Genomic DNA, 26,405 nt, shown 5'->3' with positions numbered 1-26,405 from the left:
CTGGATGGGGTTACCAGGCACCGTTACAGGACCCACATTGTGGAAGGAGAGAATCAACTTGTGCAAGCTGACTTCTGCATGTGTGCGTTTGTGTGCAAGTGCACCCATAGAATTAAACCAACAGATGTTTTCAGCTTTCCCACCCAAAGGTCTGGGGTGTAGTTCAGCGGTGGAGTGCATACAAAGTGTGAATGAGGTCCTAGGTTCGATTCCTGCTACTGGGAGAAACGGGTTGGGGAGGCCCATTCAAAGAAGTCTGTTGTCAAAATGACGGAATCGCCCAGAGTGGTTCGGGGCGTCATGTCCCCCGGTTCTAATCCAGCTTTATGTCCCTCCAGGATAGCAGCCTGTTGTTTTCTGTACCTTTTCTTCTGAGGAGCCCATTCCGCACACCCCCATGGGCCGGAGAAGCCGTGCGTCTTTAGGTTTTTAACTTCCGGCTCGCCGAGAAACCGCTCTGTCTCTCCACCCCCCCCCCCCCGCCCCCGATCTTTGAAAGTCTCCATTCATGGAAGAAATGTCGGTGGTTCTAGCAGGAACTCAGAGTGTGTCATTCACTCTAAAGGTCTTCAGATGACACCGGCAGGGGTTAGGTTGCTGTTAATTTTTTTAAGTTGAAGCACAGCTGCTAAGGCCACTTGGAGAGGTCATCGTGGGGTGTCCGTGCCCCAGCCGTGGCTGTGACCCCCACAAGTGGTTATCACTTAAAGATAATCACATCCCGCATTGTTCAGCTAAACCCTGGGAATGGACTGATTGGCATATTTAAACCTCATCTCCCAGGCGTGTGCTAATTACCATAGCCTAGTTGGGGAGAAGAAACGCTCTAATCAGAGAGGCTTTGCATTTTAAAATCTTGTTGCATCCATAGGAGGAGGAAGATGGTTCCGTCCCTGACCTCAAGAGGGTTTAAATCTTTCAGTGGTTTGGGTGATCATAGGTAATCACACAGGGACTATTTTTGCATCTAAAATGCAGGGGTTCTATTTTCTTTTCTTTTCTTGTTGCCTTTCCTTGTAGGGTCCCTCTTTCAGTTACGAACTTCCCATCCATCCAGGAGGCAGGTGAACCCGACTAAGGATGCCCACCTGTCTTGCTCATTGTCTGTGGGCACAGCTAGGCCTGAAGTCAGATCTGAGCAGGAGCCTCCTTCTCTCTCATCTTTCTCAAGTTCACACATGGACTATCAAGTCCATTGTGGAAGTGAGAAGGATTTCTCTCTTCCGTCCAGAAAAGGACAGCTGCAGAGAGAGCTGGGCAGGTCTGTGGGAGTAGCAGAGGTCCCTCTTTAAGGAGAGCACTCCTAACAACCTCACCCCACTCCACCTTGGCCCCAGCCTTAACCCCCACACCTGCCATCCCATCCCATCCCATTCTACCTTACCCTAACCCCACACCCACCCTCCCCTTCCTCTAGCCTGCCACATCAGTTCAGCCGACAGTTGTTCTTTCTAAAAACCATTTATGTTCATGCAAGTGTGCATGTGTGTGTGCATACACAGGGGGGCAGAGAACAATCGAAGGTTCTTTCCTTTCACCGTGTGAGGCCCAGGGATGGACGTCGGTCATTAGGTTCTGCAGCAGGTGTCTTTCCCGCTGAGCCACCGCACTGGCCATAGCTGACAGTGTTTTAAGCAACCATGCCTGTCAGCCGCCGAGCTCAGAGCTGGGAAAACAAGATGGTTTCTGCCTTTATACAGAATATCTGGCTGTCAGGGATGGGAATCTCAGCGCAGCCTATCCTTTGTAGGAAGTGTCAGAAAGAGCCTGTCTCTGAGATTTATGAAAGAGGCCCAGTGAGCCACCATCACCCACAGCGGTGCCTCCAAAGCAAGTGTGGAAAAGAGGAATTTTTTGACGGCTTTGTCCAATCACCTGTCACGGCTGTCCGCTCATTTGTCTCTGCTCCGTGGAAGGGGTCTGTTTGGCCCACGCTGCGGGAGCTGCCATCTCCCTGTGGCAGGTTTATGGGCCCCAGTAGGAAAGCCCCAGATCTGGAGGCAGCTTAGGGAGGAGAAAAATCCTGGTGCCATCAGAGCTGACAAGATTGTCAGGAATGGGGGGGGGGGCTCGGATTTCAGGGGGCAGGAGGAAGCTTCTGGAAACAGCAAGTCCAGAGCTCGTGTGCCGCTTTGATTGTGATCACTGAAGTAGTTCAAACAATCTGAGTTTTCTCTTTCTCTCTTGGCCGGTCCCACTAGTTAGTTCATCAGGAGGAGGCCTTTTGGTGTTTCTAGTTCATTGTTCTTTGGTGTTTCTTTCAAGGGTGTGTGATCAAATTGCCTGATGCTTTGCCGGCTCCCGTGTGATTAGGTTCTCTTTTCAGAGGGAGGCTGCAGGAATCCTTTCAAGCACGCAGCAGAGCTTTCTGCTCACACCGTCACAGGAAACATCCTAAGTGTGCGCCCGGAGTAATTCAGTCTTGCGGGAGTGAGAGAGCGCCACCGGTCCTCATTAGGAACCTAGAAGGGCCACCGCGCATCGTCCATCACCACAGACCTAGAAAAATGGGAAGCAAGCCTGCCTGAGCAGGCTGATGAATGCAGACACCAGGAGTGCTTATGGGGTGGCAGCTCCCCGGCTTCGGGATGAATGAGTCCGGGATCCAGTCCTCTTTATGACATTTGTACGGCTGAGCCATGTTGTTTGCTGCTGCTGCAGAACCCATCCCATCCCCCTAGTGCGAGCAGACAGCCTTCTCTGTGGGTCTGGCAAGCCTTTCTAGCCGAGATCAGCAAGCTATGCCAGAATCCATGTTGGTGGGGATGGGGTGGGGGGGGTACAAAGAGATGTCTTAGGCTGCAGACGAAGAAACAAGCTTTTCCTTTTCAGTGTTCACCGGGGCCTCAGCCAGCTGTCATGTTAGAACAATTCACGGCCAGCCCACCCCTCAGCTGCCTCCGCCCCCTTTCACTGAGAGGGGGCTGGGTTTTTCTTCATAGCGTTTAGCCCCCCCTGAATTTCTCGTGTTTGTTGTCTCTGATCATACTAGGATCTGTGAGTTATGAGTCACTCAGGGTGTCATGCAGTCAGTCCTCAGGGCACAATCTCTGAGAGGATGAGGCGGAAACAGAGACAGGAAGAGGCAAAGGTTATAGTCAGGCTGGGTTCAAACCTACTATTGGCTCTGTGTCTGAGGTTCCTGTTTCCTGTCTGTGATGGCTGTGTGTCTGAGGTTCCTGTCCCCTGTCTGTGATGGCTGTGTGTCTGAGGTTCCTGTCCCCTGTCTGTGATGGCTGTGTGTCTGAGGTTCCTGTCCCCTGTCTGTGATGGCTGTGTGTCTGAGGTTTTTGTCCCCTGTCTGTGATGGCTGTGTGTCTGAGGTTCCTGTTTCCTGTCTGTGATGGCTGTGTGTCTGGGGTTCCTGTTTCCTGTCTGTGATGGCTGTGTGTCTGAGGTTCCTGTCCCCTGTCTGTGATGGCTGTGTGTCTGAGGTTCCTGTCCCCTGTCTGTGATGGCTGTGTGTCTGAGGTTCCTGTTTCCTGTCTGTGATGGCTGTGTGTCTGAGGTTCCTGTCCCCTGTCTGTGATGGCTGTGTGTCTGAGGTTTTTGTCCCCTGTCTGTGATGGCTGTGTGTCTGAGGTTCCTGTTTCCTGTCTGTGATGGCTGTGTGTCTGGGGTTCCTGTTTCCTGTCTGTGATGGCTGTGTGTCTGAGGTTTCTGTTCCCTGTCTGTGATGGCTGTGTGTCTGAGGTTCCTGTTCCCTGTCTGTGATGGCTGTGTTTGAGGTTCCTGTCCCCTGTCTGTGATGGCTGTGTGTCTGAGGTTCCTGTCCCCTGTCTGTGAGATGGGTTTTATACTGCTTCCTGGAGTAGCCGTGGAGGTGTGTGGTCTCACTTGGAGCAGGGGCTGATTCCCTCCTCATTTTCTATCTTTTGACTAGAATAATTTTATTGGGATCAGAATCAGGGCACCGTACAGCCCAAGAATGCTGAATGCTGAGCCTTCTGCTTTTGAAGGAAGATCTCACTCTGTATTCCTGGCTGGCTCAGAATTCTATGTGGACCAGTTGTTTCAGAACTCACAGGGATTCAACTGCCTTCACCTTCTGGGTGCTAGGATGAAAGGTACACCACCATGCCCTATTCAATCCTCTGCTAGTCCAGGGACAGGGTCTCTGAGATTAAGAGTCTGTGATAAAACCCCTTTGATTCAAGGAAAAGCACTGGGAAATGTACAGTTCTGGAAGCTTCTATGTGGACTCTACACCACTGAAAGCCAGCTTCTTTCAGTTGGCAGGTGACAACTAGCCAGCAAGACTTCTCTCCTCCTAAGTCCCTTGTTCCCACCCGTGGCCTGGGGCTTCCTACGAAGTTCACGGGCTCTGGCACAGGTCACCACTTCTGAACATATAGACTTCAGACCAAAACCTAGCCCTCTGCACTCAGCCTGGGTCCATCCACCACTGGCTCTGGTATTTTCTGGCTTTCAAACTGGCTTATTCATTATTTGTGAATATACATATTCACGCAACTGTATATATATGCATGTGGAGGTCAAAGGTTGATACTGGGTGCTGTTAGTCATTTTCCACTGTATTTTTGGGACAGGGCTTCTCACTGACCACAGTCTGTCTGAATCAGTGAGCCAAATGGATTCTCTGTGTCTGTGTCCCTAACACTGATGTCACAGATGAGGGCCACCCCTCCTGGCTCTTGATGCAGATGCTTCATGCTTGACACCAAGTTCTTTACTGGCTGAGCTATTTCCCTAGCCTGGTTCCTAGGCTCGGTCTCAGATCTCACAGCTCAGACAAAAGAACAGCCTCTTTTCCATCTTCAGAGGCTCCAGGCTCTGCAGCGCAAAAGCAGGCAGTCCATCCCTTCCGCCTATACAGCCTCCAGGAAACAGAAATGGTGACATCTTGCTTTCACAGAGAACAGACATCAGGACGGACCCCTCAGCTCCGCCACTGGGCAGCAGCCAACTCTCATTCTGATGCTGTGTTGCCACATGCTGTCTAGAGGGGCCCGGGTGATGTTTTGTTGGTTCTCATTAGCTGGTTGGAGCATCCTGGTGAGATGAAGGGATGTGGTCTTTCAGATCAGCCAGACCCAGGCTTCACATTGCTTCTGCCACAGTCAGCCCCGCAATCCCTAAGGTTGGGAAGAGGGGACTCTAATAGACCCCTGAAGATTTCGGGGGGGGGCACAGTTTGCTCTCATGGATCAGTGTGCGTAGGTTCCTGAGCTCTCTCACACCATTGCCTGGCTCAGCCTGTTGTGTGGCCTTGAGCCAGTGATCCCCGTTCTCTAAGGTTCCACAACCTCTTCTGTTGAGACCAGGATGGCGGGACTAGGAGGATGGCTCAGTTGGTAGATTGCTTGCTGTGCGGTAGCAAAGATCTGAGACGAATAACTAGAACCTGTGTCAAAAAACGCCAGATGCAGATGGGAGTGGTGACACACAACTTTGTTCCCAGTGCAGAGACCGACCTCTGAATTCAAGGCCAGCCTGGTCTACATAATGAGTTCCAGGTCAGCCAGGTGTAATCCCAAGACTTGGGAGACAGACAGGCAAGACTCCTGGGGCTCACTGGCCAGCCAGCCTCACTTACTGGGTGAGTTCCAGGCCATGGAGATCCTGTCTCAGAATCAAGGTGGCCAATATCCGAGGTTGGCTTCTGGCTTCTGCATGCAAGTGTGCACACATAGTTCTCACCCCTCATTTATGTGTGCACTCATACACACGCACAAGCACATACACAAACACACACACACACAGAGAGAAGTGGGTGTAAATGATACAGCAGCTGGCAGGGTTGGCATGGATTAAATGTTTAGGAAGGGCCTGGCCCTATGACAGGGTTAAGTGCGGGAGGCATTCAGTGCTGAATGAGCCATCGTCAGGACAGGTGTGCTGTGTGCTGTGACCTCTCTGAGAGGTCATGCCACGTGTTAGAAATAGAGGTGACTATTCATGCATTCAAGGGAAGCATAGGCAGACAAAAGTGGAATTAGTATTTCGTAAAGAAATCAGTTGCTGTCGGGATGGTCCACAGTGGCTGGAGCCCCTGACACGGAACAGACACCCTGAGCAGGAGGCGCCATGAGGCAGGCAGTCCAGGCTTGGCTTGTTCATTCAAGGTAGTGTGTTAGTGTTCCACTACCTGGGTGACCGGTCTCACAAACTCAGGGACTTAACGCACACATTTGTTCTGTACAGTTCTGGAGGTCTGAAGTCTGAGGTGGGTTTCACTGGGCTAAGAATCTCCATGTTAGCTGGACGGCATCCATTCTGTTCTGGGAGAGTGAGTCAGGCAGGGTTCTCCGGGGAGTTAGAAGCAATAGAGAAATGATCTGGGCTCTGGAGTGCAGGCCTGAGGTGCCGGAGCAGGCAGCACACGTGAAGTATACCATCTGGGCAGCCAGGGGGATTTGCCTGGGTCAGGGGGGTTGGGGGTAGCCTGCAAAACAGCATTACCCTATTCCAAAAAACAAAATAAGGAGATAAAAAGTAAAAATGAAAGAAGAAGAAGAAGAAGACCAGATAAAAGGATGAATGGTATAGTACAACAAATTTAAATTTATCCCTGACTACCTTACAAATGAATGAGACTCAGACAATGGTTATTTTATTTGGATTCAGGCTTTGACAATTATTGGGGGGTCACCCCTGATCTATGCTTCTGATTGCTGGCCTGGCTACCTCCCAGGCAGAGTACCCCAGATGCTTGATGTTTCTCCTAGCCACATGCTCATGGACCATTTTCCCTGATGGCGGCTTCCTCCTCTCCTCTCCTTCTTCCTTCTTCTCTGTGTCTCTCTTCTCTCCACCGGGCAACTCAAAACCCACCTACCTCTAATCCCTCCAGTAACTGACTGTAGCCAATTCTATTTAAACAATACTATTAAATCAAGGAACAAGGCTGGCACAACAAAAGCTTTTAATGTGAGAACTCACTTGTAGGCCTAACATTACAATACATAGCAACAGACCAGCCCTCAACAGGACGGATGGAAGGATTCGTGGTTTCTAAGGAGAGCTGATTAGTCAGAAAGAATGAGAAGTCCCACGACAGGTCCTGAGAGCCAAGGAAGCTGGTAATGTCGCTCAGTATGAGGCCAGAGCTTGAGGACTGAGAGAGAGGGTTGTTAGCTATGTGAGTCTCGTGGGCCAAAGTGCCAGGGTGCCCGGAGATCTGCTGTCCAACCAGTCAGGGGTCTCTTCAGTAGCCCAGAAAAGAGGGATCATGCTCCCTTTGCTTGGTTGGTCCCTTTTGTGCTTGGTTAGCTCCCATGAACACTGAGCAGGGCCTGCCTGCCTGTCTTCTTACTCAGCCCGCTGACTCTAATCAATGTCTCCCACAAGCATTTTCATTCGGAAGCCATGCTTCACCAACCTCGGGAGCTTCCCTCAGCCCCGTCGGGTTAGCATTTAAAGTCAGCTGCCCCGGGAAAATGCCCCTTCAGGAGGCAGGTCTGCGTTCCTTTGCTTCTGGCTCCTTCTTTATCCTCAGCTGTGCCACAGCCTGCAGAGACCTTTCCTGTCCACCACCGAGGCTCTGACACCCTGCCCAGATCCTAGCAAACACGGCGGCTTGTCGGGATAACCAGGCTCATCTCCCAGGGTCAAGGTCAGCCGATTAACAGTCTAGATGCACCTAAACGTTAATATCATCTTGCCTTGGACTCACAGGTGTCACTTTGGGACTACTGTGCTACCTCCGGTTGGGGGCCAGCTCAAAGACGGTCTTGTGGGCAGAGACGGAGTTCAGGGAAAAGTCAGAAAGAGGCATTTGCCACAGGGTGGGGGAGGGGGAGAGCCACTGGTGTAGAGGGAGGGTGGGCAACAGATGAGCAAGGGAGGGTCGTCCTCAGACAGCATGGATATGAGGCGTGGGCAAGAGGAGTCTCAGGAGGTTCTGACCAAAGCTAACTGCTGTTTCCTGGGGAAGGGAGGAAACTCACTCTGGGGTCCAGGATGCGGCAGCTTTTGATAACACCTTCTGGGGTTATTAAGTGCCCGGTGGGGTTGCAGTGGACAGCAGCAGCTGTTAAGACAGTAGGTGAGTATCATGGGTCTGAAGCTTGCTGTGACCCTCAGCCTCAGTGTCCTTCTCTTGTCGGTGAGCACAGTAGTGTGCTAATCTCACAATATCTGTGAGACAGGGAAGGAGTGTGTGTGTATGTGTGTATGTGTGTGCACTCCTGTGTGCCTCTGTGTGCACCCCTGTGGGCCTGCATGTGTCTCTGTGTTGTGTGTCAGTGTGTGTGTGTATCTGTGTGTGTTTCTCTGTGTTTGTGTGTGTCTGTCTCTTCTTTGTGTGTGTGTGTGTCTGTGTGTGCACCTCTGTGTACCTATGTGTGTCTCTCTGTGTTAGTGTGTGTGCGTATGTACCTCTGTGTGCCTGTGTATGTGCCTGTGTGTGTCTCTGTGTTGTGTGTCAGTGTGTGTATCTGTGTGTGTTTCTCTGTGTTTGTGTGTGTCTGTGTCTCTTTGTGTGGGTGTCTCTGTATGTATATGTCAGGGAGAGTGTGTTTCTGTGTGTATTTCTTTGTGTTTGTGTGTGTGTGTTTCGGTATGTGTCAGTGTGTGTCATAGTGAGCATGTATCTGTGTGTGCTTTTCTGTGTTAGTGTGTGTCTGTGAGTATATGTGTGAGACTGTGGAGAGATGAAGGACGTGGACAGCCATGGTCTGTGACACACCGGATGGAAACACACAGTCTCAGGACACATAGCTGTGTGGGGCTGGGATCTGGTGCTGGCTCCCCTGCCCTCCTCCCTGAGACATGGGGAACACCAAGTGTTTGTAATGCACACTGTGTGGGCCCTAAATAAAAATGGGGTACACCCCCCATACTAACCAAGAGGTTTGAAAAAGAGGAAGATGGAGCATTCTAGAAGCTGGCCAGTCTGCCGCTCCTGGGAAGTTTTACACCAAGTGTCTCCACAGGGCTGTGATTTCACTTCAGCCAAGGTTGCCCACGCTACTGTTTCTGCCGTTTCCAGACTCCTGACCCTCACCTCAGGCCTGGCCAGTGCCCATGGGGGCAGGAAGGCCTCTGTTCTGCAGGCAGCCCAGCAAGGTTTGCTCATGGGAGGCTCTCTGTGTGGCTGCTAAGTGGCTGCCTTCAGAGGTGTAGCAGCCACACAGCCCACCAGTGAGGGTTTCCCAAAAGCCACTGCTGAGTTGGTCCTCTGATCAGACCTAACTGACCTCAAATCCTGAAACTGGGGGTTTCTGTTGCAAGCAGTCCTTTCTCTCTGTGGTCCTCTGACCTGAGGCCCAGGGTCTCCCACCCGGTGGGTGCAAGGGCTGGCAGTGAACAGTGGAGTCCACAGCTCCCTGGGGAACTAAATACGATTCGATGTCAACTCCAACCAGTCTACACTTGGGTGATCCAGAAAGCCAGCAAGGATTCTGTAACAACAACTAAACCAAGAGTAGTTGGGCACACCTATAGTATTTGGAAGGGGAAGGAAGTCAAGGTCATCCTCAACTACGTTGTGACATCAGGAGTTCCAGGCCATCCTAGGCTACATGAGAACGTGCTCCCCATCTGCCCTCAAAGTGTCAAGTTGAGAGCCAACAGACAGTAGAATTTACTAGGCAGAAAAAAGGAGGGACATTTCCTAGGGGATGATGGGATGATCATGTGCAAAGGTCCTGTGACAGGGGAAGGGATGTGAGAAACAAGCACAGAACCAGCAGAATCAGGAAGGAGGAACTGACTGGAGGCTTAAGTGGGCGGGACTCTAGCTTGAAGGCTTCATTAAGGAGTTGGCTGTTTCTGCCTGATGAAAGTGTTTTAAGTGTGTTGGAGTATTGGGGGAGCTAGGAATACATTTGCATTTCAAATAGCCGCTCTTGCTCCAGTGTGGGGAATGGCTTTGGAGGCCCGTGGAGGAGCTCATTGGGGATTCTGGTGCTTCATGTGGGTGGGGAAGTGCTTAATGGATAATTAACAGGATGCGTTATTCTCCTGCCACATCCTATTGGGCATGTACACCAACCACCGCCCTGAACGCTCTACCTGCGCCATCTTCTTTCTCCTCCCAGTGAGCCTACGAGTCAACCGTTCCCGTCCTGCTTTTAGATGTGAAAGTTGAGGCTCAGAGAGGTCAAGACACTTCAGCAAGGGCACACAGCCAACAGAGGCAGATCTCGAGAGTAGCATGTAGACTTACATAGGTCTCAATGGTGTCCAGGGTACCCCTGTTCTTGGTGTGCCCAGTTGCTGGTCCCAGATCACACCTGAGATGGCAAAGAGTTCTATCTTCCGGGACCCACAACCAGCCATGGTGCCTGAACAGCCATGAGTTGGGTGAGCTCCAGGCTCGGGCCTAGGTCCCCAAGGGCAGTAGGCAGGACTTGATTGGCCACAGGCAGGCCACACCACAGTCACTGCTTGTCATTTCTTGTCCCTGTGCCTACAAACCTGGGCATGAAAAGTGGGCAGCCTCCCTGTCTCCTCCCAGGGGCAGCTCTCCAAAACAGAGCCAAGGTCACAGGCCTTATTCAGGTTACCAGTCAGCTCCCATGCTCCACCCAGAGACTGGCTGGGTCAAGACAGCAGTTGCAGGATTTGGGAGGCTGAAGCAGGAGGATAGCTGCAAGTTTGAGGCCAATCTGAGTGATATTGTGAGTTTTAGGTTATGTTAGCTCTAGAATAAAGCCCTGTTTGGAAAAAAAGTAAGAAAGAAAGTAAGGGCTGGTAATATGGCTCAGAGGGTAGAGGGGCTTGCTGCCAGAACAAGATGATTTAAGTTCAAAGCCGAGACCCACATTGAGAATTGACTTCTACAAGATGCTCTTTGAACCCTAAATGTATGTCATGGCACATGTATACCCCTATACATGCATACATACATACAATTTAAAAATAAATAATTTTTAAAAAAAGACAAGCCAGCAGAGATGATGGCTCCTGGTTGTCTAGCCGGAAGCTGGTTCATTAGGCTGCACAAAAGTGGGGAAGCCACCACCACCCACAGCTCCAATCTGTGCACGCAGTCGTTGGATCCCAGTGTCTCTGGAGACCAACCCCCCACCCCCGCTGCCCTGTAGACAGGACTGGTGTCAGTTCTGGGTGTGGCCAGTAGGGCAAGCAGTCAGGACACCAGTGGTGTCTGTGAGTGACCAGAAAACCTTTACTTCCTCGGGAGGGAGAACAGCTATGTCTGAGCCACTGCTGGACCTGGCCTGCTGTGCTGATGAGTATACTGTGTGTGTGTGTGTGTGTGTGTGTGTGTGTGTGTGTGTGTAGAAGCCAGGGGACTACCTTGATTGACATTCTTGGGCACCAGCTATCTTTTTCCTTCTGAGTCTAACTATGCTGAAGTCACAAGTCAGGACAGACTGCTCGGCCAGAAAGTTCCAAGGCTCCAGCTCTGTCTGCACTGTCCCCACGCACAGCTTCCTTTATGAGTCCTGGGGACTGAACCTAGGTCCTTATGCTTCTGGGATGCACTTCACAGACACAGCCATCTCCCTAGACCATGTGACTCTTACAGAGGTCACATCGTCTGCCCTAATGCCCACCTCTTCTTCCCTGCTGGTCCCACATAACTTCCTGTCCCAAACAGCGTGTTCCTTTTTTCTTCAGAGGCCACCTCTGGGACTGTGTCTCCCTTGGCTCACAGGCTCCGTTTCGGTTGTTCTGAGCTGCTCAGTGGTGTGGGCATCTGTGCCTGGAGAGACAGTGGAACCTCTTTTCTGCAGGTGAAAGCTTTAAGAACTTCTAGCAGTGATACCTTGTGCCTGCCTCCTCCTGTGTCACCCATGTGGTGGCCGTGAGTCGTGGCTGTGGGCTCAGGGGGATGGACTTGTGTTGTTGGACAAAGAACTAGAGATGTCCTGGGGTCCGACTCTTGCTCTTCTGTATTATGGACCTTGCTTAGTGCAGAATATTGTTCCTAAAGAGACAAACCTGCAGCCAGGTAGTGATGGCCCACACCTTTAATCCCAGCACTCTGGAGGCAGGTGGATCTCTGTTAAGTTCAAGGCCAGCCTGGTCTACAGAGTGAGTTCTAGGAGAGCCAGAGCTACACAGAGAAACCCTGTCTCAAAAAACAAACAAAACACCAACAGCAAAAGCAGCCTGAGCAAGGGAAGCCAGTAAGACGCATTCCTGCTCAGGGATGCTGAAATAAGCCAGTTCCTCCCCATGGTGCTTTTGATCTTGGTGTTTTACCACAGCCATAGAAAACCTAACTAACACATGGCCCAAGACACAATTTATTGTTGTAGTCACATATCATGAGAACCGCGTGAGACTTGGAGAAGTGACCTGCTCCAACCAGACAGGAAGGTTAAGGTGAGACAAACGGCTGGGTTGGAGGCAGCTTGGGATACAACAGATGCTCACATCAGACTTAAGGAGGGGCAGTCACCGTGTGTGTGTGTGTGTGTGTGTGTGTGTGTGTGTGTGTGTGTGTGTGTGTGTGTGCACTCACACACACACATGCATTCACACACTAGACAGAATGTGGCTTCCAAGGGCTTCTGGAAGCCTTTCTCGTCCACTCAGAGAACATCTATCAGCACCTAACCCTAACCCCAGAGCCTTCCCTTTCACTTGCCCCACAGGGTGGAGAGCCATGTGCCACCATACAGTCAGACTTCAAGATATCTCTAGTTCTTTGTCCAACGACACAAGTCCATCCCCCTAGAGCCCACAGCCACGACTCACGGCCACCACATGGGTGACACAGGAGGAGGCAGACGCAAGGTATCACTGTGCTAGAAGTTCTTAAGACTTTCACCTGCAGAAAAGAGGTTCCACTGTCTCTCCAGGCACGGATGCCCACACCACTGAGCAGCTCAGAACAACCCACACCAGAGAAACGGAGCCTGTGAGCCAAGAGAGACACAGTCCCAGAGGTGGCCTCTGAAGAAAAAAGGAACACGCTGTTTGGGACAGGAAGTTATGTGGGACCAGCAGGGAAGAAGAGGTGGGCATTAGGGCAGACGATGTGACCTCTGTAAGAGTCACATGGTCTAGGGAGATGGCTGTGTCTGTGAAGTGCATCCCAGAAGCATAAGGACCTAGGTTCAGTCCCCAGGACTCATAAAGGAAGCTGTGCGTGGGGACAGTGCAGACAGAGCTGGAGCCTTGGAACTTTCTGGCCGAGCAGTCTGTCCCGACCGGTGACTTCAGCACAGTCAAGACTCAGAAAAGAAAAAAGTCTGAGATGCAAAACAGAACACAGATATTTAAAAGTATGTTTTCAGCCCCTTCACGCCTAGCAAAGAATGTTCATTTTGTGCCATTAAGCGGAGAAACAAGATATCAAAATGTATGGCGTGAAGTCAGTGAATGTATATGTGTGCTGAAGGACCTGAGAAACGGAAAAATATTTATGGTGATTACATCTCTGGGTGAGGTGTTTGACGATTTTCATTTGTATGAACCTATATTTTCTGACTTTCCCACAGAGGTGTTTGGAAATGTTTGTGATATAGAAAATAAAAGGTTGTTAACAGGAAAGACAGAGGAAATAGCATCTTACCCTGGATGAAAGGCACCACAGAGACTGTGGGGCAGATGCAGCCAAGCAGGGCTTGCTAACACAGACAATGAGGTCTGGAGCTGTGTGTTAACCCAGCAGGAGGAGAAACAGGAAGAGAAGCCCAGGCCTAGGACCCAGCCAGCCAGTACCCCAGAGCCTGGCCTGGTGAGTCTTTATATCAGCTTGACAGAGGGTTATTTGAGAAGAGAGAAGTCAAACAAAAATGCCTCCACCCTATTGGCCTGAGGGCAAGCCTGTGGTCATTTTCTTAGTGACTGATGTGAGAGGGCCCGGCCCACTGTGGATGGCCTCACCCTGGGCTGGTGATCCTGGGTGCTATAAGAAAGCAGCCCAAGGCAGGCTCGGTGAATTTCATGCCATAAAACTTGATATCTTGGTTTTCCTCGTAATGGCACACAATGAGTAATCCTTGCCTGGCACTAAGGATTTGAAGACATACTTTAAAATATCTGTGTACAGTTCTGCTTCTCAGTCATTTTTTTATAAAGGCCCTCACATAATCATTTTGCAAGCACTGGTTTCATGACTGGGGCCGTGCCTAAGTCAGGGAGCTAGGGAGGCACCGGATGAAGGCAGTGAGCGCTCTGTGGGTTACACTTTGTTTTGGGGCGGGGAAGGGAAGACAAGACATGGAAGTAGGAACGTGGTCTCATCCTGAACCCCAGGGCCTTCTGTGACCCTGTTGGCGTCCCTACATTTGGGTTGTTCTGATGTGTTGCTAGCCCTGCCTCTACCTCCTGAGTGCTAGGATAGCAGGTGTGAGCCACCAAGTGTGCCTCAGGCAAGTTTTATACCATGCCGAGCTATTTGCTTTCGTGTGTGTGTGTGTGTGTGTGTGTGTGTGTGTGTGTGTGTGAGTGTGTGACGGTGTGTGTGCTCCCCACCCACCGAGGTCAGAGATGTTAGATCCCCCAGAGCCACAATTCTAGGCAGCTATGAGCTGCCAGACTTGGATGCTAGGAACTGAACTGGGTTCTCTGAAATCCGTACTCTGGATTTCCCAGCCATCTCTCCGTTCCTCCCACCTAAGTTTTGGAAATGGGTCTCTCACTGAACTTGGAGCTATTCTGGCCAGCCTGGTTGGTCAGTGAGCCCCTAATGGGCTCTACCGAGCACTGAGGTTAGAGAGTCAGGAATCACTGGGCTCCGCTTTCCCCATAGGCTCCAGAGTGATGGACTCAGGTCCTTGTGCCTGTTCTGAAAGCACTTTACCCGACAAGGAGAGCTGTGGCCCCAGCCTCCCCGCTGTCATCTTTGAGCGCCTTCACACACGCTAACAACTCTGCAACTCTGGATGAAGGAAAGTGTGTGAAATGTTTCATGTACAAAGGTGCGCACTGTAGCGTTGCTTTGCAAACTAGAACTCGCAGAAATGTCTTCTTCAGTTGGACAGGCAGGTGAAGTAGGAGCTGATGGGTCTGCTCCAGGCTGTTACATAGCCATTAACAGTGATGTTTAGGAAGTGTCTGTCACAACGCTGAGTGTGTTTGTGTTGTATTCACTAGGAGCAACGAGACACCAGAATGGGAAAGCGATCAGATTGAATGATGGGTAATCGTTTTCCTTCTGCCTGCTTTTCTACTTTAAGTCCCTGTACTTCTATATTAAATTATAGACAGGTGTGTGGATAGGTACCAACCTTTTTTTTTTTTTTTAATTATCTATAAGAAATGTCATAGTCTTCTCTGTGTTGCTATAACAACATGCCTGAGGTGGGTACTTTAAAAAGAAAAAAAGATCAATTTGGCTCACAGTCAGGGAGTCCAAAAGTGTTATGCCCCACTCCACATTGCTGAACCCCATCATGTAGAGAAACAGAAAAGGAAGGGACTGTGTAGGGTGGACAGAGGAGAAAGAGAGGGGGAGGCAAGAATCTGAACCCACTCCAAAATAATCTCCCTTTTTAGCAGCCGGTTCTATCCAGTGAGGCAACCTCCTCCAATAAGACCTTCACTGACCTTTCCCAGCGTCATGCCCCTGTGCTGTGGTCACCTCCACCTGGTCCCCCACAGTTCAGGGGTGTCATACCTCACAGCTCTGTTACACCGAGGACCAAACACATGGGCCTGTTGGAGACAGACCTCATCTAAAGCACAGTTGAAGGGAGTGTTGAGGGTACAGAACTGAGGAACCTAGAAGAGGAAGAAGCATGGAGGCGGTGGAGCCGACGCCGAGCGAATCTTCCGAAAAGTGAGCAAGACTGTCAAAGGACACTCTAATTTGAAAGTTAAAACCACTAAGAATGGACAGCCCGTTTGAACAATATCAGTCTCATCTCAAGAGAACAGCCAGGGTGCCAGTCCCCACTTTGTCTGCTGGGTCCTCTCTTCTCCCGGACAGGCTGTGTTTGGCGGAGAGCCTGCCATGCCGGGGCAGTCTCCGGGGTGGGAAGGCTGAGGGTAAGTGTTGGGAAGTAGAGTCCACGCGACAGACATTTGAGTGAAGACGGTGTCGGCCTTCAGCAAGATTCCCTGATGCACGCGTGATGCACGCGCGACTTCTTCCGTTCTTATCTCCGTGTAGACATGCACGACTATTCTCGGAACCATCTGAGAGTATGTCGCAGACACGGTGCCCCCAAATGTGTAACTGCGTGTTTTTAGGAAGATTCAACACTCCCCACGGCGCCACCACGGAAAACCCATTAGAACCAGAATGTCAGCACCTTTGCGCTCTCCAATCCTTCCCCTCAGCAGCCATGGTCACTGCCAGGGGACATTTGCTTCCAGAGTAGCAGGTTCTGGCTAATTTGTCTCCTTCCTGTGAGTGGTTTTTAATCTTCCTTTTCTTCCTGTTGGGCAGCTGAACATTTGGGTTGGTCTGATGTATCTTGAGGGTTTGTCCAGGTGAGGCATTTTAGGGGCAGAAATATCTCTGAGGGGTTGCTGGGTTCTTCCTGCCATCTAAGACACTACTGGCAACTTGGTTTCTTTTTTTTTAAATATGTAAATCAGTAACAATTCTATTGAGACATAATTCTCAGGCTGTAAAGACCACCTTTTAAAAAGTGTGCGGTTAGGCTGGGGAGGGTGCATGTTGCAAGCCCCGGGGACTCGGGTGCAGGTTTATTTGTCTGTAGTGTGTCTGTAGTCAGCAGTTGCTAGTGGCAGTGAAGACATGCATCTGTAATCAGCACTCGAGAGGAAGGAGGAAGGACACCTGGGGTGTGTTGGCCAGTCAGCCTACTCAAACTTGTGAGCCCAGTAAGAGACCCCTGTCTCAGAAAATACTATGGGAAGACACCTAGTGTTGCCCTCTGACCTCCACCCACGCACGCATGCACACACTTCATCTCCAACAGCAGTCTCCTCCCCTCCTGCTCCCCAACCTCCAGCAGCCAGCGCTCCACTTTGTCACCAGGATTCCCTCCTGGGTGTCACTCTTAATTAGAATCATACACTAAGTGGTATTTTTGTACCCGGCACGTTTTCCTTAATGTGGGGTTTCAGGCCTCGTCCTCGCCGCTGTGTTCTGCCTTACTTTTTATGGTCACTTAATATTTTTTCAGATGGATGTACCGCCGCTTGTGGCTCATTCACCAGCCAATGGGCTTTGGTTTATTTGCACTTTCTGGCTGTTTAAAATAGTGTTGCTGTGAGCGCTCGTGCCCACGTTTCTGTGTGGATATCTGGGTTCCAGTTCCACTCTGTTGCTATGATAGCCTCAGCAACTCGGGGAAGGAAGAGTTTCTTTGGCTCACCTTCCAGGTTACAGCCTGTCAGTGACAGAATTCAGGACAGGTACTGAAGCAGGAGCCACAGAGGAGTGCTGCTCACGGACTCACTCCTTGGGGTCGTGCACAGCTAGCTTTATCACACAACCCACCTGCCTAGGGATGGTGCCGCCCACAGGGGGCTGGGCTCTCCCACATCACTGAAGATCATTCTCACAGACACGGTCATGACCCCGTCTGATCTGGGCAGCCCATCAGTTGAGACTCCTTCAGTAGACTTTAAGTGTCAGATTGACATCTCATGCTAACTATGACATTACATTTTAATTCTAGTTGTGTGCCAGGGCTCATCAAGATGACAGAGGACCTGTGGATTCAGTGGTTCGGTGGGAGGTCTCGTCAGGCTCATGGCACGGCTTTGATCACAGCTGTGCTTTATTAAAGCAATGGACACGCAGCAAAGTTAACCAAGGAGCCAGTGCGGGCCAGAAGCCTGGAGGGTAGCAGGTGCGGCTTTCAAGTGTGCCCTCCCAGGGAGGCCGTACAGAATACACATGAGATTGTGACTATGTAAGGGCTCTTTCCATGTGTGCTCCTTAGAGACTGATCATGTCAGTACCCTCTGCCTAACATGTCTTGAAATCCCAGGCCACAGGCAGAAAAGCAAATGCTCCGTGTGAGTGTGTTTGTACCGTCTTGGTTCAGTGGGTCCCTTATCATTCAACCAGGCGTGGAACACTCAAGAAGTTCATCTACCCAGAGCCTGGCTGAAGCCAAGCCCGACAAGCAGGTCTTTCTAAGGACGGACCTTCTGAGCCTCCTAAGCTGACACATTTTTTTTCCCACAGCCATTTTACCCATGGTCATTTTACCTAGAAAGACTGGATTAAATGCTAATCTCCCCTGTCTTGGTTTTTATTGTCAGCAGGACCAAGAATCACCTAGGATCAGAATGTCTCAGTGGTGAGCTTGCTTACTTCAGTTTGGCCTGTGGTCTGTGGAGAATTGTTATAACTGTTGGTTGATGTGGGAGGGGCCCACTATGGGCAGCACCATTCCCAGGCTTCCAAAGTGAGCAAGTGAACCAGTAATAGTGTGTCTCCTGGGCTCTGCTCCAGGTTCCTGTCTCTACTTCCCTTGGTGATACACTGTGATGTGGAACTGTAATTTCTCCAGCTAGCTTTGGTTACTGCATTTATCACAACAGAAAATGAAACCAGACCACTTCACATGGGAACCTTTTCCTGCCGGTCTCCATCATCACTCTCCATTGATGAGGCCGTCCGTTTCCCCACATCCTTGCCAATGCCTTTGCTGTCATCTTTCTGCATATAGCCATCCTTGTGGGACCAACAGGGCTTTAAGTTAGTGATTTGTAAGAGTTTAGAACAAAAAGAAATGATCAGAGGCAGCCAAAATGAGTTCTCCTAGAGCAATCCTGAACCCATTTTCCTTCATCGTCTTTTCATACAAACGTAGAGAGACAGGTTTTGCTGGGAAGCTCTTGGATGAAGGTCGGCAAGTGGTGTTTGATCCAAGAGGAATCCCTCTGGTGGTTCCATGCCCTCAGCCAGCCATTTACACTTATGTCCCAGATCTGGATTGCACACAGATGCCAGCCCGTCTAGTCTGAGTTTGCCCAAAGCAGGCAGCCATTGAACTGCACGGACAGATCTGGTTCCACAAAGATCGGGATAGTGTAGGATGGGAGACAGAAATGGCTGTCACCGGATGTGGGATGGCAGATAGAGCCTGGTGAAATGAGTGTCACCAGGGACAAAGGGCTGACCCGAAACTGCAGAGTAGCCAAGGCAGGTTGACATTGTGTTTCTACTTGGTGACTGAGTCACAGGGTACAGGAGGGTAATGTGGTATGGGAAGGTATGTGGTCACAGAGGGTGCCATGACCGAACATGGGGGATTCGGAGGTTAGGCTGGGGGAAACCTGTTGACAGAGCAGGTCTGTTCAGCTAGGGGGACAGGAGACTTGGGTCCCTGAGGGGAATGTGTGGGTGTCGAAGATGCTTCTTGACTCTGGGCACTAGGGGAGAACAGATTAGATAGGTTCAGGAAGGACATGTGACATTGTGCAGTTGATGGGGCTGTGGCGTTACTAGTAAGGTGGTGAGCCCCACATCATTGGGGGTATTCAAATAGAGCTGGCTTAATGTTCTACTTAGAAATGTGGGTGAGACAGGAAGTAGTCTGAGTGACCCATGAGATCTTTAGGACCTTAGGATCACATCATGCCTTTGGACAAGGTCCCCTTGTGTGTACCTGTCTGACCAAGCCTTTGGGACCCGGCAGACTCCTCTCACAACTGTCTCTCTGAGCAGCCCTTGCTCAGTGACCAGTTCCCACCTGTATCATGGAGTCCACATAGGACCTTTTGGCCACGCGTTAGGCTACAGGGCAAGTTTTTCTGTTTGTTCTTTCATTCAATGCTCCAGCAAACATTTATCAAGCCTCCTCCAGTGCCTGTGCCAGAGGGTGCTAGGTGTGCCACATGAATAGGGGGTAACAGGGATGGTTTGATGGCAGTGGGTAAAAAACCCTGATCCTGGGCACCAGAGTCTTTTTGCTTGTTTGTTTTTGAGGCAGGGTCTCGTGCAGCCCAGACCAGCCTCTAACACGCTGTGTAAGCAGGTGATGGTGAACTGGAACATGCAGCCTTCAGCTGGAGCCTGAGGGAAGACAGATGAACAGCTGGTAGGGGGGAGAGGGTGGGGCTGCAGGGAGAACATTGCCTCCACGTACAGCTAAAACTGTAGCCCACGCCCAGGCCTAGCAGGCGCTTGCTAGGTGTGTGCACGCTCCTCTGCCCAAGCATCTCGGCCTGAGGGGTGGTGTGTGCATATTTGAGGGTTTGCACGTAGAGACAACTGTGGGCCTTCCCAGTCCAGCTCCGGGTGACACGGGGATCATTTGTGCCTTTGGCCTCCTCTGTCAGCCTCCACGGATGAAGCTGGCAGGTCACAGCCTGGAGGGGACAGCTCTGAGTATACACCTGTGATGCTCACGACTCCTCCCGAACACTCATTTCTTTCTAAGTAGGGCTTGGTTCAGGGTGGGGTGCGGCAGCCTACACAGCTCTGCTGGGGTTTGTATTCTGAGATCTTGTTGCTGCCTACCCTACCGCCAACTGCAGCGGCAGCGGGGGCAGGGGGTGCAGAGGAGAGAGGGAGGGAGGGACTCCATTCTTCCTCCACGCGCATACCCAGCAATTATTCTCTGTTATTGCCAATTGGAGATAAGTAGAAAATAACAGAGGAGTGGGGGCGGGCCTCCAGACCCGTGCCGAGCTCTTACCACACCCTGCCATGATGCTGGCGTGAGCCATGGGAGCAGGGAGCATGGCTATGTATGATGGGGACCTGCCACGCTGGGTCCAGTCTGGCTAGCTGTGCTATTCTTCCCGGAGGCTTGGTGTCATCATTTGGGACATGGGGACATGGTGCTAGAGCATCCTGCCAGTCAGAGTCTAGGCCACACTCCCGTGAGGTCACTCCCCTGTGATTATCAAAAGAGATAGCCCTTAAGCCTGGGTACCAGGAAAAAGGCTGACCACTGGGGAGTGCGGGGCTGGGGTGGGGTTGCCTCAGAAGCAGGAAACACAGGAGATAGGAAACCAAGACATGACAGTGTTTGGAACCACTGAGAAGTGGGAACCGGCAAGAACAGGTTGAAGGGTTGTAGTAGCTCATTTGGCAGCATCCTCACTGAACACACAGAGCACATGAGACCCTGTCTCAAAAACCAAGAGAGCCTCACTCCACCCCACTGTCACCCCAGAGCTCCACCCCTGAGACCCTCTTCCTGCACCCTCCCTTGCAGAAGTCAAATGAGGGAGACTGTGGAGACGCAGGAGCAGGGTGGGCAGATTGTCACCATGTCCCTCCGTCTCCAGGCTGAGTGCAGCTAGGCAGACAACACCAGGACTCCTGAGGAGCCTTCATGTCGAGATTCCCGCACAATCTGTGTGACAGTCCTCAGACATGCTGAGGGTGTACAGTGCCCTGTGCTGGGTTCTGTGGGAGGAAAACTGAGGCAGGTATAGTGTCTGGCCTCAAGGAGCTCCTGGCCCACAGCCATACATGTGACCAGCTAGGGCCCAAGGAGCCTAGGTCAGGTCAGCACAATCCACAGAGGCTCATGTTTGTTTAGGGGATAGACCTGACACTTCTAAACCAGAAAGTGCATCCCATTCCCAACCCTCCGACTGACCACCTGGGGGACTTTGGGCCGGTTACCTCACTTCTGACCCAACTCCTTCCGTACATATTGGCTTTTCACCACAGCCCTCATGGGCAGGCACCTACCACTGAACCACACTCCCCGCCTAAGAGTTTTCCCTTTTCTTTCTGTTTTTTCTCTTGGCCTCGAAGGAAGCTAGACTTCGGTCAGTGCTGTAGGTTTCTTCTGGGAAACCTGTGAGTGGTCTCCGCTGTGTGGCGTGACTGGAGGGGAGCGGCTGTCTACACAGCTCTGACTGGGACTAAAATCAGTCTGAGACCTTGGCAGAGGGTATGGTGGGTGCCACCAGCATTGTCTCACCGGGGCCTGGTCCCCTGCTCTTTCCCGCAGATGATGCGTTTTTCGTGGCAGAATTACCGCCGTTATGCGATGGGCAAGAATGAGCTCCGGCCACTCACAAAGGACGGCTTCGAGGGCAGCATGTTTGGTGAGTTGACACCGACCCCTGGGGCGTCGAGCGCACCTTCATTTTGCTCTGACCTTCTCTGGGCTCTTCCAAGCTTCTCTGGACTCAGAGGACCCAAGTGCGTCTGTCTGTCTGTCCGCTCTTACATCCTCACTTCCGAGCAGTGGAGCTTGGGAAGGTGAGGATGGTGAGAGACAGGGCGCATGGACGACTGGGCAAATTCACCTTATGGGACGGTGGCAGTAAGGCATTGTCTCCAGAGAGAGAGAATGTGTGTCTAAAAGAGGCCCAGCGTGGGCTGCCTTTAGATAAAATCTTGGGGTGTCCTTCATGTTGCCTGGTGCCAGCAGATCAGCCACATGTCCTTATGTTTCTCCTGAAGCCCTTCTGGCTGTACCCCCTCTCTACTGTAGCATTCTTTGAACCCAGAGCGTCTCTCTGCTTCTAAAGGCTACAAGCTCAGCCTCCTATTTGGGATGTCAGTCCTCTAGCTCTTGCTCCACAGGTCCTCTAGAGAGAAGATGCTAGGGGCAGCCTGAGCACCCCCTTCCTTTAGGGAAGGGTGATGTGCTGGACCTGGTAACGGCAGCCCCACACCGCCCACTCCTCACTCCCAAGGAGTATAGGCTGCTGCGGTTGGATCCAGAGAAGAAAGCCTCACCTGAAACCCCAGGGAAACCTGCAGAGTGGCTGGATGACTGTGGCTGGGGCGTGTGTGTGCGTGTGTGTGTGTGTGTGTGTGTGTGCGCGTGTATGTGTGTGTGTGTGTGTGCGTGTGTGTGCGTGTATGTGTGTGTGTGTGTGTGTGTGTGTGTGCGTGTATGTGTGTGTGTGTGTGTGTGTGTGTGTGTGTGTGTGTATCCCCCAGTATCAGGCGTTACAAGAAATGTGATCTACATTCTCCTCCAGAAGTCAGCGCTGGAGGGTCCCTGCCTGTCTAGACAGGTCACCCCTGTGGCAGGGATTGGACTTGAGCAGCTTCATGCATTTATGAGTGGAGAAGGAAAGGGGGTCCAGAAAGTAGAAAGTGGGCAAAATAAACGAACAGATTGCAGTTGCTCTATCTTGAAAATGTAGCCACTGCTGACATCACTGCTGACGTCACCACCGATGTCTCTGTTCGCGGCCTTCCAGTTTCTCCGCTGTGCATTTACCTTTGGGTATACAGTTTAGGCTCTATAGGAGGGACTTTTGTGTTGGCAGCGATGGCTCAGGCCTTTCATCCCAGCACTCAGGAGGTAAAGGGAGGGGAAACTCTGAGTTCGAGGCCAGCCTGGTCTTGAAAAAATAAAAAATAAAAACAAAGTAAACCAAACAAACCAAAAGAACGTGTGCTGGTTGTTTTTCTCATTTCTATGTCCAAATATTTGACAAAAGTCAACTTAAGGAAGGGAGAGTTTTCCTTTGGCTCACAGTTGAAGGACACACGATCTGTCTTGGTGGCAGGAGTGTGGGGGAGGGGTGTTGTTATTGTTTCCATAGTGAGGAAGCAGAGAGCAGGGCTCAGCTTTTTCATACAGTGCGTTTCCTGAGCAACACCCAGAGAGAGCTATGTCTCTTGGTGATTTTTAAATTCAGTCAAATGGAAGATTAACTATCACAGAGCATTTTTTAATTTTTAAAAATCTTCAAGCCAGGCGTGATGGCACAGGCTTTCAACCTGGCACTCGAGAGGCAGAGGCAGGCAGATCTCAGGGTTTGAGGCCAGCCTGGTCTACATGATGATATCTAGGTTAGCCAGAGCTATGTAGACTCTATGTAAAAAAGAAAAATCAATCAATAATAACTTTACTGGTTTGGCTGACTGTACTGATGTGTCACCATAATTCAAGGAACCGCCTCACTAATGGACAAAGGTCGTTTCTGTTTTAATCCCATTAAGAATAGTGTAAGAATTTCACTCCGGGCATAACCACTGGTCCGGTCATGACTTCCTAAGGATAACTCCTGGGCTGGTTGGGAGAAGAGGTGGTCTTGGGCCTCAGCATAAAGTGTGAGGCTCTCTGTCAGGAGGCTGGCTGCTTCCTCTCTCCAGCACATAGACCTGCCACCCAGTGTGCGGCACAGTCTCAGGGACAGGAAGCTGGTGTGGCTCTTCCTAAAGCTGTTGAAACATGGGCAGGCAGACTAAGTGGGAATGTAATTAGAAAGCGTCCCCTTTTCTTCTCCGCAAAGGGAAACTGGTGTTGTCGGTCGGGTGTCTATGTTTGAAATCAATTGGTACATTTTCCGGGTGTAGGATTTTAAGGCACAGCTCTTCAGGACTTCACTCCGTAAGGGAAGAACAAATCCCTCAAGTTGGAAGACTCACGTGCAGATCCTCCCTCTGTCCTTAGCTGTGTGGCTGTGCCCAAGGCACTTAACCTCTCTGGGCTCCAGATGCAGCTTTTGTCCTAGAGCTTCTGTGAGGACAGCCATGGGAACGTGTGAACACTCAAACAACCGTGCATTAGGAGCGAGTGATGATTTGCATTGAAGTCAATGGGAATTGTTCCAGAAAACCTGCAAGGGCTCTGAGGTTCTCTGGTGTTCTGACTGCTACTCAAGGGTGCTAGGAACTCATTGCCTGGTCCCCACAGCACTCCTGGCAGTAAACAGGCTCAGCTCCCCCCCCCCCCCCCCCGGGTATACCCATGACCTGGGGAAAGGAGGGTGGGGCCTGCCGTCAGGAAGACTGCTTTGATTCATTCGTATTTTTATTCTCCACAGTGTTGGGTGCTGGGCCTGGGGTCAGCTGCCTGGAACTCAAGGGGTGAATGACAAAGTGGAGTCTCAGTCTACCCAGACTACCCTGGTGCCCCTCTCCTGACACTCTCTGGGGCCTGTCTAGGGTCTTCAGAAAGGGACAAGTAGAGGTGACCATTGACTATGCCGTAACTGGCATAACATTCTACAGTCACACAGACCTGGGTTCAAACCCAGGCTCCTGGCTTCCTTGCTGAATGACCTTGGGCTAGTCCTGTCTCTGTTTCTGAGAGCTGGGGCCACTGTTGATGTTCAGCACAGCCTGCGCCTTAGAACCCCTGTCAGTGGGGACAGTTCTCAGATCCAGAAAAGATAAGGGTCCAGCCCTAGAGCGAGGGATCGGACCCCATGGCAGGAGCATTGGCCTGAATCCAGCCCTGTACCGCCATCCAACTTCCTTCCCCGACTCTGTAAGGGCTGTTGGGTGGCCTCAGTGACCCCAAGCAGCCTGAGCCCCGTGGACACGGGATGCCCCGGGGTAGGCAGGAATAGGCAGATCCATCCCCTGCTGTGTGTTCAGATGGGACAGGCCCTCACAGTCTGGTCCTGGGGACTCCTCTGGACCAGAAGAATGCATGTGAGGAAGACCCTGAGTTCGCACTGGTGCCTCCCTTTGCCAGGATCTACAGGAGCGGTGGTGACGATGGCCACTGCCCAAGTGTGTGGTCTTCCTGTGTGGCCCTTCTCCATGCCAAACACCCTGTGCTGCCTGTCCTCCTCAGATCAAAACTAGCCTTTCTCTGAGGGCGATTGTCTTGCTGGGCCCGTTTTTGTGAGGCATTCTACTGTCTCCGTTGTTTTCTCTTGTCCACATCCGGCTCAGCAGGCCCCATCGGAAGACACTCCCAAGGCCCCGCGGGTCACTAGAGAAGACAGTCCACTCTTGGCCTGTCACTTCCTCTGTAAGTTTGTCACATGGGAAACGCAGTGCCCAGCTGGATGGCAGAGAGGAATGTCTGCAGAGAGGGCAGGGCCTGTGATGATCATAACCATTTTATATATTTTATATACGCCTTACTTGCTGATTTTGCGTGTGCAAGCACAACTTTGTAAAGGTGGAGATCTGCAGTTAGTCATCTTCTGTGACACGGGTTCTGGAGATTGGACACTGGTCTTTTTTAAAAAAAGATTTATTTGTTATATATAAATACACTGTAGCTGTCTTCAGACACATCAAGAGGGCATCAGATCCCATTACAGATGGTTGTGAGCCACCATGTGGTTGTGGGATTTGAACTCAGGACCTCTGGAAGAGCAGTCAGTGCTCTTAACCGCTGAGCCATCTCTCTAGCCCCGAACACTGGTCTTCTTGGTAGGTTTCTTTATCTGATGAGCCATCTTACCAGTCTCTCCCCCATGGTAATAGGGAGATGTGCACAGGACCAGACCCAGCCCTAAGCACCACGGAGGCATGGGGTCACTTGCTCTGACTGTTTCTGTCACAGAGGCCAGTCTTCAGCCTGGGACTCCGTATGTGTGTGTGTGTGTGTGTGTGTGTGTGTCTGTGTGTGTGTGTGTGCGTGCGTATATGGAGGCAATGGTAGAGGAGCCAGCCACAGATTGGCTTGGTGTACAGAGGCCTAGTCTCTTTGCCTGTGGAAAAGGCCAGCTACTAATACCCACACCTAGAAGGTAGGAGACTGAGAAAAGCTCACTGAGAGGCTCTACCGCCACAGTCAGAGGGCAGGGATTTAATAACACTCTGCTGTTCCTACTGTGTGACCTTGGGTTAGTTTCCTAACTTCTCTGGGCTCCTAACAGTGTTTCCTTCCCAGGATTGTTTTAAAGGAAGTGGCCAGCACACACACACCGATGTGCATGCCTAGATACAGCTCTGCAGATAACCAGCA

General features: G+C 51.2%; 1 protein-coding gene across 1 annotated transcript in view; it reads left to right on the top strand.

Annotated features, from left to right (window-relative positions):
- MAN1C1 (mannosidase alpha class 1C member 1) overlaps nt 1-26,405 on the top strand; it is a 135,797-nt gene that overhangs the window by 36,406 nt on the left and 72,986 nt on the right. The window contains exon 2 of the mRNA XM_080920885.1: nt 21,735-21,831. Coding sequence (XP_080777011.1) covers nt 21,735-21,831 — 97 coding nt within the window. The remainder of the gene's footprint in view (nt 1-21,734; nt 21,832-26,405) is intronic.

Source organism: Micromys minutus (genome assembly GCF_963924665.1).
Source record: "Micromys minutus genome assembly, chromosome: 9".
Classification (NCBI taxonomy): Eukaryota; Metazoa; Chordata; class Mammalia; order Rodentia; family Muridae; genus Micromys; species Micromys minutus.
Note: the sequence above shows the minus strand (reverse complement) of the source record. Positions and strands in the feature narration are given on the sequence as shown.